This window comes from Chenopodium quinoa, unplaced genomic scaffold (genome assembly GCF_001683475.1).
Source record: "Chenopodium quinoa cultivar QQ74 unplaced genomic scaffold, ASM168347v1, whole genome shotgun sequence".
Taxonomy (NCBI): Eukaryota; Viridiplantae; Streptophyta; class Magnoliopsida; order Caryophyllales; family Amaranthaceae; genus Chenopodium; species Chenopodium quinoa.
In genome coordinates, this window is record NW_018745395.1 from 1,060,034 (window position 1) to 1,075,097 (window position 15,064).

Consider the following 15,064-nt stretch of genomic DNA (forward strand, 5'->3'; position numbering starts at 1 on the left):
AAAAAAACTTCAAGAACCTTTGTTGAACACACCCTACAATTAATTGTAACCTTAATTAATATAAGTTAACAAATAATCACAATAATTAAATTAAAAACCCCAAATAAATGTACATGAACCTTATAAATTATTTTCTCATACACATAATTAAAAATCTGATTATATTTAATTAAAACTACTCATAATAACTTTTTTATTAATCCCCCATAATAATAATAATAATTAATTAATTAAATAAGATAAGAGAAGAAGAAAAGGTAGAAAAACAAAGAAGGAGGAGATAGGTGGCGACAGCTGGTTGCTACCATGGCTGGTGGTGGTGGTGGTTGGGGGCAAGTGGTGCCGAAGGTGTTCGGTGGTGGTGGTTGGCGCACAAGGAGAAGAAAAGGAAGAGAAAAAGAGAAGATAATTAAGAGAATTGAGGTGAGTATTTGCTCATGAATAAAAGGGGTATTTATAGGCTAGCTCATGCATGAATTATGGTAGGAAAATGTAGAAAGAATTATGGCAAGAAGAATTAAGGAATTACTTGGAGAGGTGAATAAAGAAATATGGAAAGTTTTGATATTAAGGAAATTGAGTATAATAAAAATAAGGAAAGTGTGTTGTCATGAAAAATAATATGGTAAAGAAGATTACTTGGTGAATAATCAAGGGATATATAAGGTAGAAAAATATATAAGATGATCAAATATTTAGGAGATGGAAAAATAAAATTAAGGAAAATATTAATTTTGAGGAAGATAATTAAAAATGCTATTACCATAATAATTCCCCCAAACATCCTCCAAGAGGGACAAAAATATTGAGCTTCCATAGCACAATTTTTTGGACTACCTTAGTATATTTTAGGAAGTAATTTTTCTAGTTTTAAGGAATTAAAAATAATTGTGTAAATAATATTTATTGTATAAAATAATTAATTACGGAGTAATAAAATACCAATTATTCACCAATTAGATTAACCTAGAAAATCAGATTTTCCATGCTAGGAAAATCCAAAATTCTTAGTTAATAATTAGGAATTTTTGGACCTTATTAAATAAATAATAAAATATAGTGTTTTCTTTAATTAAAGCATCCGAAATATATAAATAATCCGTTTTTTTTTTAAAAAAAGGATAATAAATCTTATCCAAAATCTAAAAATAAAAATTAGGTTTCAAAATATTTTTGGCGCCAAAATTCAAATATTATTTTGGCTCCAAAATTCAAATAGTAAGTTAAATTACAAAAATATAATTAATTAATTAGAAAAATTCGTATCAAAATACGGGGTATTACACTAATGATTGACAAAGTTATCAATCATTAATAATCAAGGGTATATAGTGTATTTTTGCGAAAACTCGAGGGTATATATGATGAATTTAAAAATGTTTATGAGTATATGGTGAATAAACAAAAAACTCAGGGGTATATGGTGAAAACCACAAAATTTATAACATCTAACTTAACTAATTTAGGGCTTGTTTGACATCGTTTTTTATTTTTAGTTTCAGTTTTTTGAAAACCAAAAACCATAAACCGGAAACAAGAAAAAGGTGTTTCCACTTTTCTGTTGTTAGTTTTCACAATTATCATGATTTAAATAAAGTTGATTATTTTTTTATTCAATATATGACATCTATAATATGATTTTGAAATACAAAAAATCAAAAAACTGAAAACCACAACAATATCAAACGAGCCCTTATGGTTTTGAACATGTGAGTACTAATTTAGAACACCTTGGGAAAACTTTAGAACATCATATTTAGAATTTAGAACATACGAGTAAAAGTTTAGAACATAAAAAGTGTTCTCACATAAGAAAGAGTTCTCACATAAAGGAGGGGTTCTCACGAGAGCCTTCCCTATATAAACGGCGTTTTCAGCCCAAATTAGATTTGTCTGAAAAATGGACATAAATGCCCTTACTAAACAACGTGAAAAGACAGCTCTACACCTTGATAAACAAATTTCATTTATCAAAGTTATAAACTTGTATTTTCTCTATATAATTTATAAAATGTTCCTTCTACTATTTTTTATTGAGTGCATGGTGCACCATGGTGCACGGATCTAGAACTTAAATCTAGATTAATTATATAACGTTAAACGGTTTAAGACTTTAGGCATTTCGTAACTTGCATAATAAAATGTAGATTATTCCGTAATGTTAACCCGTGTATCAAACAGGCTAAACAACTAGTTTAATTTCCATAGCAAAACAAGATAAATATAACTCCATAAAAGAAGATGTCCAAATAGTTGGACAACCTAGCTACATACATTTGACAAATGAGAGTGAGGGATAGCACAAGTGGTTAGAGCTTCCCTCCCGATTTTAGGAGATCCTGGGATCGAATCTCACCCCGCCCTTGTGGCTCTTTAAACACCACAAAAAAAAAAAAAAAAAAAAAAAAAAAAAAAAACATATATTTGACAAATGAGTAACAATATAATATAACAAAATTGCCATTCTAAAACTAATACTCCGTAAACCATTTCTGACGTACAATAACTTTCTGGTTTAAAAGTAGAATATATCAACATGCAATATGCCGGATAATTAATGTTTATCAATGTGGACTCAAAAATAAAAAAGACTCTAAGAGCAAGACGTAAATTAAAATTTAGACCAACAAATACATAAATTAAAAAAGTCTACAGAGTATAATAATGTATGAAAGTGATGCATGAGTGCATGACTATTTGATTAATTTCTTAATTAATACTCCATATCCTTTTTATTTTTCCATTAGTCGTTTAATAAGTTTAATAAGTAAGAAGAACAAAAGGAATCAAAGAGTTAAATAAGTTCATTAGTCGTTGAAATTGTATGTGAACTAACTAGATCATTATCCTTGTTTAAAATAAAAAAAAAAAAAAAAAAAAAAAAAAAACTAGATCATTATCCTATTCATATCGTTGGTTATTCAATAATTATTGCATGAATTAGTGATATAATATAATCTCACCGCCTCTCATGTCATCAAAAAAAAAAAAAATCCTCTTCAAAAATTGTGTTTAATTCAGACTTTTATTTTTTTATTTTATTTTTATTCAGACTCAATTGCTTTAAATGACTATTTTTCCAACAAAACAAATTTCAATTTTCAGGGTAGATTTCAGAAAGCAAAGAAAAAAGAGAAAGAACTAGAAGTAGAAAATAAAAATAAAAATAAAAAATGGGAGTCAATGATTTTCTTCATATGAATAAAGGTGATGGTGAGCTCAGTTATGTTCAGAATTCCTTTGTCCAGGTAACTCTAAGTTTTGAATATGATTTTTGTATCTCAACATTTACTAAATGTTTAATTTTATGTACTCCTTGATCAAGATGATCACTTAGCTTGTGTGCAATACTCTATTGGGATTACAATGTCTATTAAACAAGTCTACTTTTAGCCCATATGATCCACAAAATCGATATCTAGACCAAGAAATTGTGAATATGTGGGGTAGTTAGAGTCATTCTACTTGCCATAAAAATAATTAAGCAGATATAGAGTAAATAAAAGAAAAGTTGGTAAAAATAACCCAATTTTTTCCCGTTTGCTTTAAATAATCCTAACTTTTGAATATTTTAAATCATCCAAACTTTTGGAGTTATTCGCTTTAAACAGTCTTAAGTGACTGGTAACCTGTTAAAGAAGTATTTTTTTTAATTTAAGTGACACGTTTCACCACATGGTTGGTTGAATTTTTTTTTCCTGCACAAAAAAAAAAAAAAAAAAAAAAACCCACCACCACCAACCCGAATTCCTACAACCCTATCCCCCCTAGCCAGATACCCCCGGCCCTAACCGTCGCGCCAGACCTTCCCTAACTCCTGAACCACCTTACCAAAACCACCACCACAAAACCTCCTTACCTTCGCCCGAAACCCTTAAAATAACCCATGCCCACCGCAAAAACCCCTAATCGGCCCTCCCCCACCCTCAAAACAGTAATTTCTAGGGTTCCGAGGGTGGGAGAGGGCCAATTTGGGGGTTTGTGCGACGAGGCTGGGTTATTATTTTAAGGGTTTCATTTTTTTTTTGTTTTTTTTCGGTGTACCGTAGATTATAACGTGATTTAGGGGGAAAGAGGAGGGAAGCATCGACGTAGAATGAGAGAGGGTCTTGGAGCCTGCGTAAGGAGGGTTGGCGGCGATGGGTGGGGGCTCCAGAAGCAACTAGTGGGTTGTGGTAGGGAGGTTGTTGTGGGTGCGTGGTGGTAGAGACATTATATAACGAACGAGCAAAAGTTGAAATTATTTTTACCAACTTTTCCTAAATAAATCATGCATGTCATGTGATGTAGGTTTTTCCCATAACATCTCATCCATCTAAATTTATGTTTTCATCATTTAAATAAGATTTGACCTTTTTTTTTATACATTATTCCTGGTGATTTAAAATTTCAAATGATATTTCATTAGATTTTTATTAATGTGTATTTATTACTTATATTTAAAAAAATTTAAAAGGAAAACATGTAACTAATAATCCCACTTTTGGCCAGTTCGAAGATAATAATTCAACTGATCGATTATTTTTAATGTTGGATTATTATTTAATAATTCCACCATTGGGGACATCTTCTTCTAATAGTCTTTGACTTGTTAGAAACCAATATAATGTGTTAACATGTCATGTGTCACTTTGTAATTCATCAGTGTGTATATATATATATATATATATATATATATATATATTTTAAAAATTAAAATTTTATTCAATTTTTTTATTATTATTTTCTTTCCCTTTCCTTTCCTTTTCCCCTTCCCCTCCATTAATTTCGGCCACCCTGACTAACCTCCTCCCACACGCAGCCATCTCCTCTCTAAAATCATGCATGTACCCTCACCCACGACCAGTGGCAGATCTAGGATTTTTTTTTTCTTATATGTATTTGGAATTTCCAAACACATATAATGAAATGAAATAACATAATCCAAAATACAAATTAAATTAATAATTTGGGCGTGCACATGTTAATTTAACAAAAATTACAATTGAACTCATTTAGTCTTCATATTTGAACAAAAAAAGTCTTCATAATTTAGTGTTTGCAGAAAGAAAATTATTTTGGGTATAGGGATTATCATCTTATCTACCATGCATCAAGTTAGTAATAAGTTGGTAGAGCTGATCACACTGAGCCCGACCCGCTGGCCCGACCCGACCTGACCCGATTTGAGGTGGGTTTTGGGCAGAATTTTTCGGCCCAAATTTTAAATAGGTTTGGACGGGTTTGGGAAATGGATTTTTTGCATTTTTAGTTGTTTTTTTGGCCCGGCCCGAAAAGCCCGTATGCCCCAACTAGTTTGGACTGGTTTGGGCACACGTCTTCCAGCCCGAAGTTTGGCCCGACTCGTCTCGGCCCAAGAAATGGGCAAATTCTTTTTATCTCGGCCTGGCCCAAACCCGACCGGGCCCGCCTATTGATCACCTCTATAAGTTGGTAAAACCAATTTATTTTTCCAAAAGAAATAGTCATATAAAGGGCGTTGTGGGTTTTCAACCCACCACAATCGGTGATAAATTATAAGCAACTATCACTAGGCTGTAGGCTATTAGGCTACGTTTTCCCACCCAATTAACTCGATCTCTTCCTAATTATTTAAAGTCTTAGTGTTGTTCTTTCTTCCCTAAACTCATATAACATTTAAAAATTTAAGCAATTCTATATAATTTCTCACCAAATCAAGTAATGTTTTAAGCTTTTTTTTTTTTTTTTTTTTTTTTTTGGCTTATTTATTTGGTTTGTATGTATGTGGGTTTAACTTCAATTATCATAATAAGGGATTCAATTTAGAGTTTATGGTTTCAATTTAATTTAGAGATTTTAATTTCTAGGGTTTAAGGCTTGAATTGAACTAGGGATTTTGCTTTATTTAATTTGGGTTTTAGGGTTTGAATTCAATTATGTTTTACTTAATAAGTAAGAAAGAGAGAGACAATACATGAAAGGAACGAAAGAATAGGATTTTTGCTGAATAGAGGAAAGAATTTCCTTCTTTAAGATTAACTTAGGTTATATTAAAATGGTTAAAAGTTAAAAGAGAAGGAAAAATAGAGGTAAAGTTAATGAAAGAGGATAGAGGTAGTTGGGAAGGGAGTTCATTGGGTGGAAAAATGTAGGTGAGCTGGTGAGGGACCTACAAATCACTTAATTAGACGAAATTCGTTAATGGGTGGTATTAGACAAAATTTAGGCATCTTTGGGGAATTTCTTGACAAAATTTCCTTATATATATAACTAAATTTTGGTTTTTAATTAGGGAATTTTGTCAAGAACTACCAATTAAAGCACGAGTTTTGGAAATAACTACCTATTATTATTTTTAAGAACTGCAACAAAGTTGTAAAAAGTTTAACTAGCACTACCACTCTTACAATTTCGGCTAGAATATTTGGCATGTAGTTTCCACTTTTTACCTTTACATCATAAAATTACTATCTGAATTGACTAAATTACCCTTATAAAGGTAAACTGTGATTAAAAAGAGAGACCCAAATGCCGGATATTCTAGCCGAAATTGTTAGAGTGGTAGTGCTTGTTAAAATTTTTACAACTTTGTGGTAATTCTTTACAAAAAAATATTTAATAGGTAGTTGTTATAAAAACACGTGCTTTAATTGGTAGTTGTTGACAAAATTTCCTTTTAATTAAACAGGTCAAATTTTTACTAGATCCTATATGGGTTCAGTTGAACCCAGGCCATACTGGATCCGCCATTGTCCACGGCCGGCCACCCCCCACCCACAGACCAGCCATCCCCATCCACAAAAATTCCACCCACAGACAAGCCACTGCACCCCATCCACGAAAAACTCACCCAAGGTCGGCCACCCTACCTACGTTCTACCATGACTGGCGGCAATCCTATGCACAAATAAAATCCTCACCTCATGAAAAAACTCATCCTTCCTCTTCTCGTGAAACACCCAACCGTACTTAGGTATTCCCCATTTCCCTTATTGTTGCTAATGTTACCATTGTGGTAAGAAGAGAGAGATTGCGAGGTGGGAAGTCATGAAAAGGAAAGGGAGGAGAGACAATGGGCTGAGTTGTAATAGAAGGCTGGATGGGTTAGGGAGAATAGAGCAAAAAAAAGAAAAATGAAAAAAGAAAAAAGAATACCCATTCTTCAAGTTACTGGTCATAATTAAGGGGCCAATAGGAGAAGATGCCCCCCCCCCCCCCCCCAATTAAGGTGGGTTTTGATTAGGGGATTTTTATCCTCCAATCACCTTCTGACAAGTGGACCAACCAGGTTCCGCCACGTGTCCTTCACGTAGGCCAATAGGAGCCTGCCACGTGTCAATCACAGATACGTCCTCTGCGGACCAATTGAGACACGCCACGTGTCCACCCATGCCAAATGGGAAAACCGGCCACCAAGGCCCAATCCTGTTTAGAGGCCCGGTCAGCCCTAGGTTTACCCTAAACCTAGAGAGTGGCACGCTTCTCAAGACTATAAATACTCTTCTTAATCCTCATTAAGAAGGGGGAGAGAAAAAGACAGAGAACTCTAATAACACACGGATTATACATTAAACACTCTCACCTAGAGAGACTAAACCACTTTAATTTCCGCACTCATCACTCCTTAATCAGGTACTAACTTGACCGTTGGAGGCGGAGCTCTCAGGAGTCTCCGTTATTTTGCAGGTACAGGCGGCCGGTTCCAGTCTCGGTGTTGTAACTCTCCCGCAGGACATCAGAAAACCCCGAAACAGGTTTATTATGTTGTATTTTGTTTCAATAATCTCAACTTTGTATTATTCTAGAATAATCCGAACTTTGAGGGTTGTTTCATCAATCCATAACCGGTCAATGACCTATTATTCAGGTCACTTGACACGGGTCAAGCCATAATTGTTAAAAAAAAAATTATAAAAAAAAACCAAAAATAACTAAACCACCAGATAGGCTCCCCTTCTCCCAGCCCACCTTAACCTCCACCCCAATGCTAAGTCTGCCGCCTCTTTCTCGCCGGCCAGCAACGGGAAACACCATTCGATGGGTCCGTCTTCCTCCATCCCTGAAACACCCTGCAATTCCCCACGAAACCACCAATGAAACCCCTCCCCATTGCCAAAAACCCCAAATCATTCCTCCCACCACCCCAAAACCCTAAGAGGTATAAGGTTTTCGGTGGTGGGGGGGGGGGGAGTTTTTGGGGGTAAAAATGGTGGTTTTAAGCGATTTACTAGTGGAGGGAGAGGCTTCAAAGGAGGTTGGGGGTTTCCAATTTATAATGGTAGCCGAAAAACGGGAAAAGGAGATAAGGAGTGAGATTGGGGGTTTAATTTGCGATCGAGAAAGCTAGCCGGAAAAGGCCGACTGCGGCGTAGGAAAGGGGAAACTGGCGCAGGGGGAGGGGAAATGGCAACAGCCGTTGGCATAAAGGGCAGAGCGAAAGTTTGGGGTTAGGTTAGTGTTTTTTATTTACTTTTGTTTGTTTTTTTACACAAATTAAGTTGTGACACGTGTCACTTTAAAAAAAAATTCAACCGATCACCGGTTTTTGGGATTGACGTAAATCAACCACCTTCTAAATTCGGATTATATCAGAATAAACTATAGTTGAGATTATTAAAACAAAATACAACAAAGTTATGATTATTATTTACAATTTTTCGTAAATGAAAATCAATAAGTGGGATTATTCCGCAAGCTAGTCAAAGAAGGGATTATTAAAATTAAATTTTCCAAAAACTATTTGTCAAGATTATATAAATACAACAGTTTAAATATTTATTTTCAATCACTACAATTTTAAAATAATCATTTAAAAGTCTGTATATATATTAATTATTATGTTCACGCGTATTTTAAAGAGAGTGTGGCTAACGAACCAACCCATATTAGAGAAGACAATTGAATCTCTAATTTCGGAGAATAAATACTTAATTAAAGGTCTTAATGTAGCTGATTTGGGATGTGGAGTGGGCCCAGTTCCATTGGCTCTAGTATCATTGGTGATTGAAATTATGCAAAGGAAGTACAAGGAGTTGAAGCTTGATAGTCAAGTTCATCAATTTTTTTTTGGTAAATAAACACCCTACACTTCATATGTATATGAATGACCTTCCCTCAAATGATTTCAGCTTATTGTTTAAGAATTTACTGAATTTGGAGGCTTTAAAGAGAAAAGACGACAATGGTGAGCCCTTATGCTTCTTGATGGGTGTTCCTGGCTCTTACTATGACATGCTTTTTCCTCGCAACAGTTTGCACTTTGTTCATTCTAATTATGCTCTTCACCGGTTATCCAAGGTTTGTTTTGCTAAAAACTTATCATACTTTTTTTATATGGGATGAAATTATTCTATTTTTTTTCTTTATGTGATGTATATGCTTTCCTCAATATATATTCATGTTAAAGAACTAGTCAATATAATTGTATAGCACAAATTTTATATGTAGCTTGCCATACCGTGAAATCGGGGTTACTTGAGGAGTTGAGGGTTCGGTCAAGGGTTACTTGAGTAGTTTGGTCGGGGGTTACTCATTCAAGGGTTACTTGAGAGGTTCAATCTTACTCAGACAGGAATTACTTGAGATGTTACTCTATTAGGGAATACTTGAGGAGTTCGGTCAATGATTACTCAAGAGGTAATTAGGCCAATGGTTACTTGAGGGGTTACTCTTGTGTTGGCTGGCCACTGTGTTAGCTGGCCACACGGTGTGGCCAGCCACACAGAAAAAGCCCTCATTGTATTGTGTAGAGTAAATGATTAGTCCTTTTGCTTTTGAATTGAGAGATCTATTGTAGTTTGTAGTCAGTCAACTTCATGACTTTGTATACTTAATGTACAGATACCACCAGGACTTTATGATGACCAAGGTATGCCGATAAACAAGAAAAACATTTATACAGCCGAAACAAGTCCTAAATCAGTAGCAAAAGCTTATTGGGATCAATTTGAACAAGACTTCAACCTGTTTCTGAAATGTCGCTCGAAAGAAGTTGTATCCAATGGATTTATGCTCTTAACTCTTACTGGCTCACCATGTTCTTCTACGAATTCATCGATTTGGAGGTCGTATGGGTTCAATCTATTGACTGAGGCCCTTCTTTGTCTTGTTTCAGAGGTCTTACACTTTCTCCACCTCTGTCTTATTTTTTTAGATAGATGTTGCTACAGTAACTCCCTTCATTTTTTTTTAAATGCAACAGTTCTCTAAAATGACCGCCTTTTTATAAGTTTAACGGTCTTAACACACACTATTTAAAGTGGAGTATATATAGATAAATATTTTTGGATGAGTCAAGAGGATTTATTAATGATGGCTTACAATTAGTATCTTTCAGGGGTTAATCAAGGAAGAGAAGCTAGATAATTTTGATTTCCCTTGCTATCTGGCAAGCACAGATGAACTTGAAATTATAGTGCAAAAGGAAGGGTCATTTGTTGTTGAACATTCAGAGACATTGCCACTTGATATTGCACCTGAAATTGAGGACAAATGGGAAAGATCTCAGATAGTTACCAACTTCATTAGAGCATTTTCGGAATCAGTACTTTCCCATCATTTTGGAGACGAAATAATCACCCCTTTCTATGAAAAATTCACATATTGTGTATTTCAACATTTGGCTCAAGATAAGCTTCTTCAGCACTATGCTGTCACGGTTTTACTTAGAAAAGTATAAGCGTTATAAAATGAACTGAAATAAATACTCCCTTTGTTTCCAAAAGTTGTTCCAGCGTGGATAGTGATTGTCTCACAATAAAAGTCAAACAAAAACTTTTAGAGATAGAGGAGTGTCTCTTTTCGACCATTTGTGTATGTTGATTTGGTTTATCAAGTGTATTGTGCTGGTGTTGGATCCTTTGGCATCGATTCATCAATGTTTTGAGGTCGTGGAGGAGTCCTTGTTAAGAATGAAAAGAAGAATCGGGAAGCTTTAAGTTTTACAGTATACATAAGAGCATCTCCAATGGTAAGCTACAAAGGCTTGTAGCTTGCTTTGTCATGTTAATTTTTAAGGCTACAACCTATTTAAGCTACAAAGTACTCCAATGGCAAGCTACAAGAAGTTGTTGCTTGATTTGCCACATCATTATTTCAAGCTACAAAGTACTCCAATGGTTGGCTATATAATTTTGTAGCTTGCATGTAATACTTTATTTACTACACTATATGAGCTGAAAATTTCATTGCTATTTTACTTACTTTTACCAAAAAAGTTCTAATTTATAATATAATTTTATAAGTTGTGCCTGCTATCAATATTAAAATTTATATGCAATAATTTATATAATTTCATATAAGTTGTTTTGTACTCGTATTATAAGACGACTTGCTTGCGATTTAATTATTTGAGCTTGTACGAAGTATTTAATATTTTCATCAAGAGAATTGATAACCTTTTCCATTTAAAAAAAAAAAAAAATAATTATTGATAACTTTTCTCCCTAAATTTATTTGCATATTTTATTATCAACATTTGACAATACAACTAAATAAAACTAATTAACAAAACAACATTCCTTAAACAAAAAAAAAAAAAAAAAAAAAACAAAAAAACAACTTAGCAACTTAAGATCAATTCAAGTTATAGCTACCAAAACGTGACCAAATATGCTCAACTAAATCAGCCTTTAGCTGGTGATGCATTTGTCTATCTTGGATTGTTGCATCTCTTTCAAGATATGACTCAAAATTCTCCATGTCCTTGATGCACATCATCAACAACACTTGGTGAAAATTCATCGTTAGGAAAGTTTTTGTTATAAGTGTGACGCTCGTCTTCAACAATCATATTATGTAATATAATACACGCATCCATAATATCGTGGATATTGCGTTTATGCCAACAACGTGCAGGCCCACGAACTATAGCAAATCGAGATTGGAGTACCCCAAATGCCCTCTCAACATCTTTCCTTGCACTCTCTTGCTTTTCCTTAAACAAAAGCCTCTTCGGGTGCCGAGGATGGTAGCTTGACATGTTGTCTTGCAAATTAGGCATTGTAGTATTGGGATAATAGTAGCCAGGGTGGTAGTGTGTTTGAGGGTAGGAATTTTCGGAGGTGAAATTTCCACTATTTGATGAATTTCCCAAACCAAAATGTTTACTAAATGGATTATCCGTATCATCCATTCAAATTTTTTACGAGGAATTAATCGTAGATATGAAAGTATTTGTAGATTATGTTTTTTTGAAACAATATACTGGTTGTATTCTTAAGGTTAAAAAACTTATTTATAGATGTATAAGCTAATAATTCAAAGTTAAATATGGTTACCAAATATTGTACATTGGCTAAAATTTTGGCAAAATATTTTATTGACAAAGTCTAATTTGTTATCATATATAACGTAATCAAAAATTTTAAATTTTAAAATACCTATAATCTCGTACAAGTGATCTTACGAATATAATGAATGTTACTAAATTTTTTAACAAAAAGAATAAAACAAAGTATACCTATAACCTATAAGCTAGGAAGCACATTAGTCAACATTAGCTAGAGCATGTCAGTTACACCTTCTGATAAAGATGAAAAATTGATTTTAAAATGTTTTTTTCTTTTTAGAAAAAGATAAAAAAAAAAGTTGTTGCATTATCTTTTGAGCAATTGTAGATCACGTAGAGCATTTCCATTAGCCGTGCATACCACACTCCAATTTTTTAAAATAATATATAAATCTTGAAAATTTCCAAGCAGTGTTGCTCAAGTGAGCAGTGCTGCTCTTCCAAGCAGGTATGTAAATTTTGTTCCAATGGTCAAGCTACAGTTTTAATATTTTTAAATATTGCAAGCAAGACCCTAAAACTAACCATTGGAGATGCTCTAAGGATTACATTGCTGCTTCTGTTGCATTTACTCTTTTCCCTTTTTTTTTCTCAAATTACTTACTCCCTCCGTTTCATAATTAAAAGTCTATTTCTTTTTATGACTTTATTGTTAAAGTAATAAATGTTAGAAAGACTTATAATTATGAAATAGAGGGAATACAAAATATTTTGTTTTTGTTTCTAATACAGTAATACGTGATCCTTTTATGAGTTGTATCAAGTATATTTAAATTTTTTTTTTTGAGGAAGTATATTTAAATTGATTGTTCTCGAAATGAGGGAATTTCATTGTTAAAATTATGTTCGTAAACATGAAATAAATCTAGTGTGAATGTGTCATCATCATATCTTATGATTTGAATAAAATTTGGCTATTTTGCATGCCAATACAGAGGGAAAAAAAACAAGTGGGATCAATCTTGAGATGTTAAAATTTTTGTTATGAGTATAATGGACTCATAAGAAACATATATTTGATTAAAATCTTGTTAAGAGCTCGATTGATTGTTGAAACAATCATTTTGTTGTTGGCTTAGCTTGCGGCCATTGAGAGCATTGCGTAACATGTTGTGTTTGGTACCTACTCGGCTACTCGTCGGTTATTCACCCCTAACTAAAAACAAATTGTTTTAACTATTGAAGGAATTATCAGACTTTAAACAATATAGAAGTGTACAACATTCAAATTTTTAAATCCAATAAATAAATAGATTTTTTTATTTTATTGAGAAAATAATATATAGAAATTATACAATCAATACATTGTTTTTCACATACACAAAATAAAATATAATAAATAAAAAGGTAAATATAAACTTCTATACTATATACGTAGTACTAAAGTAATCACCAGAGGTGAAACTTGGCATAATTTTGTCAAAAAATTTCCATACTATAACACATAAAAATTTAAAGGATAGACATTAATAAATTTAAATTTCAAAAAAAAAGTGTTAATTAAGTCATTTAATTTCAATTAACTTTATTTTAATTGACTATTTTTATTAATAATAAATCGTACTTTACAAATCCGTGCATTACACTGGGCCGAAACTAATTTAGAAAATAAATAAAACACCGAAATGTTTCTAACTCTCCAAAATCATACACCCTCCATTTCTTTTTTATTTGCATCACTTTCCTTTTTGGGTGTTTTTATTAAATGCATTACTTCTATATTTGGTAACTTTATACTATATTTTATCATTTCTCTTTCTTACTTTAAACACCACTCAACTTATTTTATCATTTCTCTCTCTTCCATGGTCCCCACTAAATAATACGGAGTAAAATTAAATATTTATCCTCTATTACACACTTTTTCTTTCATGGTCCCCATTTTATTTTTACTATATAATAATTTATTCACCCACTCACAATATTATATTATTCTCCTAAAACTTTGTGCAATCCAAAAAAAAAAATAAAAAAAAAATCGAAGGGAGTAATTTCAATGAAATGCCACCATCTTCTTTTGGGATTGGGATGATATACGCTAGAGCTTGTCCTGATGGAGTTTCGTTATGCATAGAGAAACGCAGACAAGGGGTAAGAGTGTAATTACACGTATATGCATATTCAGAATTAAGAGTAGGACCATTGGATGACTAATACTATCATTGGATGTTCAAATACTACCATTGAACATTCAGTGGTACAATATGTATTGGTAATATATATGCATTCAGTGGTACTAACTACGTGTAGGAATAATATCACTAAATAGACAATGGTATTATATAAGCTTTCAGTGATATACTTAAAAGTGGTCCCATTTACCTATCTCTCTCCTCCTTTCTCTCTTTTTCATGTACTTTTTAATATTTTTATATTTGTTATGCATTTGCAAATGCATAACCAAACTGTATTAATACTTCCTCTGTAAGCTTAGCCCTCGTATATAAATATTATTCCACCATTGGCCGCTAACTTGGGTAATTGGGCCAAAGAGTTTATCATAATATTTGGACATGTATAATGTGGGGCCCATAAATCAGATTATTTAGGTCGAGGAAGTGGAAATGGAGAAATGTTATGCATTTGTAAATACATAGTATTGATTAAAATATTTTTAAAACACATGGTAGAAAGAGAAAAGAGGAGAGAGATAGGAAGAGAGAGGTCTGTAGGTGGACCTCACCTATTTTTTGGTCGGATTATATCATGTGATGGTGGACCACATGTTGATTGTTCCATTGAAAGTTTATATGGTACCATTGAATATGATACCATTGAATCCTCAGTGGTACTATTTATGCATAAATTTTATAC

General features: G+C 33.0%; 1 protein-coding gene across 1 annotated transcript; it reads left to right on the plus strand.

Moving 5' to 3' along the window:
• Positions 1 to 1,981: 1,981 nt before the first annotated feature.
• Positions 1,982 to 11,334, plus strand: LOC110712917 (caffeine synthase 1-like). Its single transcript, XM_021891382.1, has 4 exons — positions 1,982 to 3,248; positions 9,090 to 9,258; positions 9,802 to 10,077; positions 10,298 to 11,334. The coding sequence occupies exons 1-4, from the start codon at positions 3,211 to 3,213 to the stop codon at positions 10,637 to 10,639; spliced, it is 825 nt and encodes a 274-aa protein (XP_021747074.1). The 5' UTR covers positions 1,982 to 3,210; the 3' UTR covers positions 10,640 to 11,334.
• Positions 11,335 to 15,064: the final 3,730 nt, after the last annotated feature.